The sequence below is a fragment of the Cyprinus carpio genome, chromosome A25, assembly GCF_018340385.1.
Source record: "Cyprinus carpio isolate SPL01 chromosome A25, ASM1834038v1, whole genome shotgun sequence".
NCBI classification, from domain to species: domain Eukaryota; kingdom Metazoa; phylum Chordata; class Actinopteri; order Cypriniformes; family Cyprinidae; genus Cyprinus; species Cyprinus carpio.
In genome coordinates, this window is record NC_056596.1 from 20263380 (window position 1) to 20274552 (window position 11173).

The 11173-nt window shown below is 37.5% G+C and overlaps 1 protein-coding gene across 1 annotated transcript in view; it reads left to right on the top strand.

Annotated features, from left to right (window-relative positions):
• Positions 1–11173, top strand: part of LOC109066829 (neuronal cell adhesion molecule-like) — a 70410-nt gene that overhangs the window by 30140 nt on the left and 29097 nt on the right. Inside the window, exons 2-6 of the mRNA XM_042715946.1 lie at positions 1859–2016; positions 7588–7605; positions 7917–8022; positions 9328–9524; positions 10650–10772. Of these exons, the coding sequence (XP_042571880.1) occupies positions 1932–2016; positions 7588–7605; positions 7917–8022; positions 9328–9524; positions 10650–10772 (529 nt within the window). The 5' untranslated portion in view covers positions 1859–1931. The remainder of the gene's footprint in view (positions 1–1858; positions 2017–7587; positions 7606–7916; positions 8023–9327; positions 9525–10649; positions 10773–11173) is intronic.

The following is an 11173-nucleotide window of genomic DNA, read 5'->3' on the forward strand; positions in this document are numbered from 1 at the left end:
AGAAATCAAATGAGTTTGAGTTTATATACTGTATATCATTTCAGTTGACATTTATTTCAAGTAATATAGATTTATGGTTTTAGTTTTTATTATTTGTATTTTATCATTTTGATATATTATTATAATTTTAGTTAATATTTTAACGATCTCGTGTTAGTCATGATGTTTTATTGTGTTTGTTAGTTCTAGTTAGACATGACACGCAGAGTCTGAAGTGCTCTCTACTGAATTACTATTGCCTTTTTGTTCATATTTTCAATACAGTTTTAATTGTAATATTGTACATTTCCACTATAACTTTTTGTAGTTTTAGTAATTGTTTAGGAATTTTTAGTGTTTTGTAATTTTTTTTCTGCTACATATATCTACATATTTCTATTTTTTTATTTATTATCTTAGTTTATTAATGTTAGTACATCACTCTTTCAGTTAAGATGTATGTGAAGTAAGTGAAATCTGTTTCTTGTGTGTGCACGTGTCTGATGAGGGTGCAGATGAATGTGTGAGCATCACTGGCCTTCAGACTGCTGATTCATCTGTGTTCCAAATCTTTTTGTCATGCTAAGCGTTGGATTGGTTGAATTTGTGGTCCAGAGCTCAGTGTGTGATTCGGGATGTAGGACATGCGAGTGTGTATTGATCTCTGATTGGATCAGATCAATCGATCGCTGATGACATCATTGATCGCATTCCTGTTGCTCGGCAACAACGAACCTGATTGACAGGCGCGTCCCAGCATCTGTTTCTCTGGACAGGAAGTGCAGGGCTCAGTCACCATGGCAACCATGAACCAGGGATTCCACAGATGCAAACGTTACATAGTGACTCATATTCTGTAAATAACCCAGAGCCTCGTCAGTGTGTTTTAGTATCAAAATTAGATTTATACTTTTATTTTTGTGTTTTCTGTTTACAGTTTAGTCATTTTGTGTAAATGTTATACATGTTAATTATAATTATAAAGTTATTTATGTCTTTATAATCAGGGGTGCACATAGATATTTTGGAGTGTTTTTGTTTAGAGAAAGTTGAGGTTTGGTATTGGTTATCACAGTGTTTTTTTTGTTACATATTATGTATGACTTTTTTAATTTTATTTTTAATAGTCATAATATTATTGCACTTTATTTATTTAGATTTTTTAAATAAAAAAAATAAAATAACTAAATAATAATGTGTGATAATATTATTTAAAATAAAAGGTAGGCCTAGTATTAAATACAAATACAATTATTTAATAGTAAACTTAAAAAGAAAATTTTAAGATTTACTGCTACTTTCTTTGTTTGCCTCTTTAAGAAGAATCACTTTATGTATTCCCCAATTGTAAGTCACTTTGGATAAAATCATCTAAAAATAAATAAGTAAAAGCGTTTTCATCATTTTCAAACTTAAAATCAGCAAGCTTTTATTTTGGCAGGTTGCCAGCAAGTAAGTATAAGCGCTTCCAGGTTTAGCGCTGCTGCAGATTAAAGAGCGTTAGTGAATGAATATTACAGTTTTGCATTGTGCTTTGAAAACGGCATGGGATAGTCTAAATTTCTGCTTTCAGTTTGAAAAGAAAGTATTGTACAGTTTGTCGATCTAAAGTGTTGTAATAACAGCAGTCAACCATGTCAGTACGCAAATGCGCTGTCAGAACTTATTTATAAATCACATTTTTTATTTTGGTCACGCAAGCGAACCTGCGGACCACTTATGTGCACCCCTGTATATAATTCTTTAATTATTATAATAATAATATATAATTCTTCATATTTTTTAATTTCAGTTTTTAGTTTGTTGTTTTTTTTGTAGCTCAATTTAAAAAGAAAATTAGAAAAAAAATAATGAAAACGTGAAATTTTCTGTCTGCCAGTGTTTACAGTGTGTCTGTTAGCCGCTGCTGTCCTGATCGTGTGTGAGGGCGGGACTAAACTAACAAGGCCGTGATGGACAGGCTGAGAGACGGCCCATTGGCCCTGCTGCTGCTCTTCCTGGGTCATGTGATCACGGCGCTGGAGGTTCCTCTGGACCGTACGTATCCACACACACACACACACACACACACACACAGTAGACTCAGGAGTGGTTCTAGAGTGAGTAGATATGCGGGGCTTAGCCCAGACATCCATGTATGTGTCAGAATAAACTTTTTCTGAATGGATCAGTGAATCAGTGACTCACTCGATTTGTTCATTCAGTAAGCGAAATAGAGCAAACCTATGGAGACAGATTAGTCTCAAATATAATTCACGCAAAAAACACGATTCACACATGCGTAGACAATTTCACATGCATGAAACCTAATTCACGTACACACAAAAAAAATTCACGTGCGTGAAAAAAAAAAATATATTCATAAAAAGCAATTCACATGCGCAAAATAAAATTATATATTCATAAAATACATTTCACAAATGCAAAACACAATTCGTAGATATACAACTGTGCACAAAAACCTTTGAATGTTTAAAATGTACGAGTGTCTGAATGTACAAATCGTCATTTACTACGAATCCACTCGGATTTGTGTGTGTGTGTTTTTGAGACTTTCCTGGCAGAGCTCTCTTCCCACGTGGGTCTGTCGTACTCTTTAGCCAATCAGATGCGAGCTCACCATTCAACCAATCATATCATAAGCCACCGAGAGTGCATTCAAGGAGCACGATCCTTTTGCGCAATATGGATTAATTAGAACGGAAATTAAGCCTTTACATCAGTAATCCCATAGACAGTAAAAGAAATGGACACAGCGACCCAATTGGAACTCAACTGAGACAAGTGAAGCCCATTTTTAGCGATTTTCTAGAACTTCCGTTTCTGACGCGCAGACTCAAACTAAAGCTTGATGACGTCAGCAACCTGTCTGACAGATGTAAATCTTCTAGTAGCTGTGCGTGCAAACTGCCATCGTTAATCTTGCAGAGACGGTGAGCTTGATCGGGGAGTTCTTTGGCGTGAGTGAGCAGGAGTAAGTATTCTGATTAATTATTTTGTATAGTGTTTTAAAATGTAACGCCAGGGCTTCTATGGGCTTCTCTCTTGACGTCTCCCCGATTGCCTGCGAGCTTCTGAATGCACTCTCGGTTGGCTTATGATATGATTGGTTGAATGGTAAGCTCGCATCTGATTGGCTAAAGAGTACGACAGACCCACGTGGGAAGAGAGCTCTGCCAGGAAAGTCTCAAAAAACACACACACACAAATCTGAGTGGATTCGTAGCAAATGACGATTTGTACATTCAGACACTCGTACATTTTAAACATTCAAGGTTTTTTGTGCACAGTTGTATATCTACGAATTGTGTTTTGCATTTGTGAAATGTATTTTATGAATATATAATTTTATTTTGAGCATGTGAATTGCTTTTTGTGAATATATATTTTTTTCACGCACGTGAATTTTTTTTGTTTGTACGTGGATTAGGTTTCTTGCATGTGAAATTGTCTACGCATGTGTGAATCGTGTTTTTTGCGTGAATTATATTTGAGACTAATCTGTCTCCATACAAACCCGGCTTCTGATAGAAATGATTTCTCAGTGATGATTCGTACAGGGCTTCAGCCCCACTAGCGCCGCCTCTGGTGTGATGGCAGACAAACACCAGCAGCACGTCATCCTCCAGACTCAATCACTAGTGACCGTCCTCCGTCAGCAGGATCAGTGTCTCTACACAACCTCATTATACACACCCGATCCTCCTTAAAAACACAACAAATTCCTTGTGTGTTTGCACACACCTGGTGAATAAAGCTAATTCTGATTCTGATATAACACTCAAATTAACATACATGCTTAAAGTGAGAGATATATACAAACATACGTTTAAATAAAATATAACATATGTAACAAATTAATAAAAAATAAAAAAATTAAGATCTTTAAAAAATTTTTTATAAAAAATTAACGGGAGATTAAAAACAGACACACTAGATATTCATTTACATATCGGAAAATAAAATAATAAGCTGAGAAAGGGAATAAAAGGTGAAAAAGATAAAGAAAGCAGATCACTGATTCATGAGCACTGAACAAAACACACGACTCAACTGAATCATTCTCAGTGAATCAACTCAACATGTTTCACCTGTTCTGTGTTCATCTGCTCTTTTCACATTGACTGCCACTCTACACAGACTAATGCAATCAGACACAACCATCATTTCTCAAATATTTATTACAGTATCTACTGATAAACTCAACACTGACTGGATGCTTTCAGCTCCTGAACTGTCACCAGCTGAACTGCAGTGTCAGACTATTTCAAATCTTGTCAAATCTCCATCATAAAGCACAACGTTTCCATCGAACATGTAGTTTGAGCTGCAGCTCGTCAAATTAATGGAGTGATTCACTAGTTAGCAGTAAACTTTCACCTGAATATGTTTGTAGATTTGTGTTGGATGTTATCTTTGGAATGGAAATATGGATATTTTATTTGTAAACATACTTTTTCACTTAAACATTCTTTGAACATTCAGTTCAAGTGATTCACTAGCATTAAAGCAGTACAGTTATAAAAACAAAACACATTTACACCATAAGAGGACTCACAGGATGAGCACAGAGCTGCTGTATGATCAACAGAACAGAACATAGTTTCATTCACTTCCAATAAAGAAAAGAGAGGCTTAGAGCCAGTCATGTTCTGTTTATGGATGTGAAATTTAGCTAGCAGGGAACACAAAAGAATGAAGTTATATTTTCCTAATATATGAGAGAGAAAGACCATCGCTGCGTCCGAAATCACATACTTCCATACTATATAGTAGGTGAAAAACAGTATGTGAGGCGAGTACAGAGTTTGTCTGAAATCGCTTAATTACCTGTTGTTTGGTATGTAAACGGTTTGTGTGGTGATTAGTAGTATTTGTGTAGCATGCATACGATGGACACTTTAGTATCCCATGAGGCCACGGGGGAGGAGTCATATTTGAAAATAATGGAAAACCGAGACGAGGCTGTTTTGAAGTGTAAGTACCTTATGGATAAATGTTGTTCATTGTGGTTAAAGTGTACTTGTTTAACATAATCCAAGTAAACGACTGACTTGTTGAAGGTTTACACATTATAAACCGATGAGATTATTTTGTGAATTGAGTGTAAAAAGATATTTAATAATCATTATCGATCAGATGCTGTGCATCAGCTTGTTAACGCTGCTTTCTTTAAACAGACGGCTCGTTAAGTCATTTAATGAGATAAAGTTACAACACTGTAAGTAATTAAACTGATTTCATTTCTCTTTTACTAGTGTTGATATTTTGATGAATTTGTTGGATAACTTCCATGGCAAACTATTGTTAAAGAGTGCGTCAGCTTGATCATTGATCATGAATCATCAGTAATGTGTAAGTCCAGTTTTGATGTTACAGGGACTGATGAACACAGCCTTGTTCTCATCCACGGATGAAGACTTCTTCACTGAAAGCATAATGCTGCAATCAAAGAGCTTGAGTAAGTATACACATGAAAACTACACACTCTCTTTACATGTATTTATGTTAGGGTCTTCGCTGATTTATGCTTTTTATATTATAATATTAATTTCCAGGTATTTCCAGTAGCTATTTTGTCAGTTGCAAAGTGCTTAATAGTGAGTAACTTTTTCTTGAAGCACTTGTGTGCACACTCACTTTGTAGCAGTTTCCAGCTGTTTTTAAACAAGCAACATCTTTACATCTAAAGAATGTTTTCTTGAGAATGGGTGCCACACTTTAGAGAAAATACCCCCCAAAAAAGACTTTAAATTTGGGTAGCAAAAATGAGTGGGAAAAAAGTGGAAGTCTAAAAGAGTACCAGAGATAAAGTAATAAATCTGTAAAATCACAAAGCGCTATAGACGGAGCGATGAGGTATGATCGCATCACCCCAACTTCAAGAACAGGCTTGCGCTGCGTCCGAAATTAAAACCATGTGTACTAATATATAATATATATATATCCATATATATATATATATATATATATATATTTATTAAATTAATATATGTATATCTTGATTTGACAGTCTTAAAATTACCTTCATGAAGCCTGCATAAAGCCCTGAAAAGCTGCTTCTTTTTCATCACAAGGGCTACCAGTGACACACTGTGTGCTGTGCCCACACACACCTGTTTACACAAGCTTAAACAAAAGCAATATGAGAACATGAACTGATTTGCAGAGTCTTAACTTGTTCAGTTGTCTTACAGGTAGTCAAGCTCTTGAAGAGCTGGCACACGGTTGTCTGGTGCGGACACACCTGCAGTCAGACTGTCCTGCACATGCTCTCCTGTGCTGGCTTCTGTGTTTCGGGGTTCCAGTGTATCATCCTCATGATCCTCCACAACTCCTGGATCAACAGTGTCCTCATTCAGAAGACCGAGGTCGTGGAGCACCGCCCAGCATGCAGCAACATCTGGCACAAAGGCAGGACTCACTTCCAGCGCCAGCTTGTCTTCAGCATCCCGAAGTCTCTCTCAACAATGTTCTGTGCACGAGCATCATTGGTGTTGAAACACACCTGTGCAGGGTTCTGTACAGGCTCTCTGTATGGTGTGGTCAAACAAGGATACCCTCCATCTCCAGGATGTGTTTTCAGGCAGCCAGTGTAAACAGGGCTGTTCTTCAGCACCCTGGCATCGTACACAGACCCGCGATACCCAACAAAGATATCGAGGAACTTCCCCTGCTGGTGGCCTGCAGCTGAACATAATGAAACCGCTTCCTGTTGAAATAACGGGCGTCACTTGCCAGTGGTTCAATTTGTATGTGACAGCCATCTATTGTTCCAGCTACCAGAAGGAAAGCTGGACAAAGCCTGCTCCCACTGCCTCAGGTCATCTGCGGTGGGGAGGACAATCAGCCTCCTCTAATCCTGATGACAGCCTGCTCATTCTGTGCACAATGTCATGCAGCTCTTGGATGTCAGAGGCCAGAGACAGCAGCCTGTATGATGCTCACAGTCTGTAAATATGTAGGGTTATTTTAGAATATAATTTGTATAGGTTACACATTTTTACTGATTTATCTATATATCTATATCTATCTTTATATATATATATATATATATATATCTATATTTATATATATATATATATATATGTGTGTGTGTGTGTATATATTGTCTATATGTATATTATGTATTTATGTATATATTGGGTGTGTATATTGTCTATATGTATATTATGTATTTATGTATATATTGGGTGTGTTTGTACATATATTATATGTATATACAGGTGCTTCTCAATAAATTAGAATGTCGTGGAAAAGTTCATTTATTTCAGTAATTCAACTCAAACTGTGAAACTCGTGTATTCGGACGCACCAATGTCTTTTAACAGTAATAATGCATGCTGCAATAAAATGTTCATTTTCATTTTACATACCGTTTTTATTAAATATGATTTGCAAATAATCTGAACATCTTCATCAGCTTCATCATTCTGTAATTCTATTTTAAAAAAATTCACCAATCAAGAAATGGCTAGTTGAACTCAAGTCTGCACACACTGGGGATGAGATGTCTGTGAGTTAAAGAGGAGCACACAGAACACAGTCAGAATGAGAGATGTGTTGCTGATGTACTGTCTCTCTGTCTCATTCTCTTGGCTTCTTCAGCTAAACTTCTGGAAGAGCGTGAGTTCATCAGCTGCTGTCCTGAAGGATGTTTGCTGTGATGTCAGCTTCTTATTTCCTTTATTGTCATTAGTTTGCTTGTGATATGGTTGTATTGCTGTGTTGGCATGCTGTCCGTGCGTCAGTTCTCTTGTAGATTAAACTTGACAGACTCATTAATGCACAGCACTGATTTACAGAAATGAAGTGCATGTGATGCAGTAGATTGATGTGTGTGTTTATCGTGTTTTGCATGTCGACGGATGCTGCATGTGTGTGTGTGTGTCTCTGATTGGCTGAAACTAAAGTCACCTGTGTCATGTGACCCCCAGTGCCGCAGCCTCCCACAATCACCCATCAGTCACCGAAGGACTTCATCATAGATCCGCGCGAGGATATCGTCATCCACTGCGAGGCCAAAGGGAAACCCCATCCCAGGTGATGATAATGATCTGCATTTCATTCTGAAACTGCTGTTTCCATGACTAAGATGAGAGGACATCTGGAAGGCTGGAGAGACTGTGTCTTATTTATTAATTTATTGTGTTTTTATTTGTTTGATTGCTGTGTTAGTTTCTTTCTTCTTTTGATGATGAATGTAGATATTCTGAAGAATGTTGGGAACCAAACAGCTGACAGTAGCCATTGACTTCCAGAGTATGGAACAAAAGGACAATGGAAGTCAATGGGTACCGTCAACATTCTTTTGTGCTCAACAGAAGAAAGAAACTCACACAGCTTTGAAACAACTTGAGGGTGAGTAAATGATGACAGAATTTCATTTTTGGGTGAACTATTACTACAAGAAAGGCTGTTGATGTTGAAATGTAGTTTTAAAAAACACAAGCTTTACCCTGACCTCTCTTTATGCTCATCAAGAAAAAAAAAGAGGAGAAACAAACATGATAGACTTTTTTAACAAGCCTCCATAAGCTTTCCAGATGTTAAGAGTTTTGGCATTTTTATTAGGAATTATTAGGTATTATTTGTTTTTGATTGAAGCTTCTTGTTTTTACATTTGTCATAATGTAAAGAGTATGATAATTTATATAATAAATCAGGAAACTAGATCATGTTTGTGACTTTACACTCTTAATTTGCCATAATTCTGAAGAAATGTAAAATTAAATTTCTCAAATGACAACAGTGTAGGTCAATAAACACGAATATAATTTTCAGCAAAATAATCATGATTGTGCAGTAACTGAACGTGTAAAATATGAATTCATGATGATGATGCATTTAACTGAATAACACGTGTGAATAAAATGTGTATTAATTTGACATATGATTTTGAATTTTAATTTGACTTCAATCACTAATTCTGTTAAAATTTTTAAGGAAATATAAAAATCTGAGCAGACTGGCAACAAATGACATTTTACAATGCAGATCAGTGCAAATCTATGACAAAACATAATTCACTAAATTTGTGGAATTAACCATTTATGGACTTTGCAATTATAAACTTACGAAATGTGACTATATAATGTGATAAAAGTCTTATGATTGTGAAAAATGCAGATCAGTAATCATGAAAAAAATCATCATTATCAGTTTTACCATCATGGAGCTAAATGTGACTAAAGTGTAATATTTACGATGATAAAATTTGTAAAAGTATACCTTTATCAGCTAAGACTGAACTAAAAAAGACCTTTATCAACCAAAACTTCCATCATGGAGCACAACTAAATGTGACTAAAGTGAAGATATCTGACTGAATTAACTGCTCGCCCTCAGCTTCAGCTGGACCAGGAACGGGACGCATTTGGACATCGATGAGGATCCTAAAGTCCTGATGAAGCCCCGCTCAGGGACGCTGGTGCTGGACATCAGCGGAGGACAGCGGGCCGAGGAGTACGAGGGCGTCTATCAGTGCTCCGCTCACAACGAGCTCGGCACCGCCGTCTCCAACAGCATCATCCTCCGCCAGTCCAGTACGTCACATCAGCCTCCTGCCTCTGTCTAACCCTGCCATCTCTCACTCTTCTGAGTCGTAAGACATTCCCAGCATCCTCAGACATCTGATATTCAGAGGTAAAGCTGAATGTTTGGCTCTAATGCATGCGGCGGCTCAGTCCTGCAGACGGATCCTCGTAGTCACTCAGTGTTTAGATCTCTCTCCTCAACACTCTCCTCAAGCATCACCTCATTCATCTCATCTTCAGCTGAAGTTCGCTCTCTCACCCTCAGGCCATCCAGGACTCACTCTCGAGAAGAACAGTAGAGAAGATTTTAGCTGAAACCTTGCTCCTCGGTGAGTCAATGGCTACCGTCACTTTGAGAGTCAAAAAAACAAATACAGGTAACACAAAAATAATACTCGGGACTCCTGACGATATATTGAGATCTTATGAAGTGAAAAGATTATTATTTACAGCATCATTATCAGTAATCCAGAGCCTGTGATGTGCGGTTCACAAACGAATCATTCTTCTGAATCAGTTCTTGTTGGAGAATGAGCTGAATGAGCGCGTAACACCGTGTATATCTTTACCTTACAGACATAAAAAATATATGAAATGTCTACTTTCAGATGCACCAATTCAACTGGAAAACAAATTCTCAGATTATGTGATCTGTATGAAACAGGCGCATCACTGAGAGATGAGGGGTCAGTGTCGCCGACTTCATCTCTTAAACAGAGAGCTAAGAAAGCACTAGTTTATCAAGTTATTAATATGTTAATGCAGTCTCCGTACTGTTTTTCCCTGACACATTCATCCTCATTACTTCTGCCGGTGCGCTGTGGCAAGCTTTATACGTGTGCTTGAGCACTTATTAGGATATGGAGACAATTAAAGGCTCATTAGCATGATTCAAATGGTTTATTAATAAACATGCGATTAGTCGACTAATGCTTCAAATGAAGGACTACTAGAAAAATCCAGAAAAATCCTTAGTCGAGGACAGCCCTACATTTTATGAATCAAGGACCACGGTTTCAGCTAAAACTGAATGGCCTGAGGGTCTAACAGCAAATTTCCATTTCTGGGTGATCTGTCCCTTCAGACTTCCCCTCACACTCGTGTTGAGTCATGAGATCATTCCTGTTTCTGCAGGATCTCCTCTGTGGTCTAAAGAGAGAATCAGTCCAATCATTGCACAGAAGGGACAGTCTTTAATTCTGCGCTGCCGCCCCCCCGCCGGCCTCCCGCCGCCCATCATATTCTGGATGGACAACAGTAAGTCAAATGTTTTCTGAATGCATGTTAGTGACCATATATAAATGTTCTGACCCTGTAATGTTTAATCAAACTGGATCTTCAGTGTAGCTGTGTGCTGGTCTTCTCCGATCACTTAGTGCTCCTAAACTCCGCCCCTGCTGGAGGGCCACACCCACATCTCAACATCCAATCAACGACAGATTAACAGAACCAAGTCCCACCCTTTTTTCATGAATCCATTACACTCCCTAACCCTAACCACATGATAACGATAATGAGACGCATTAATGTTACAACTCCTGCGTCAGCAGAAACCTGTTGAGATCATCTAACAAACTTCTCGAGATAAATCCCAACACATTTGTGAGAATGTTGCAGTTCATCAAACATTTTAAATAAGTTTTCAGAAGCAGATGAAA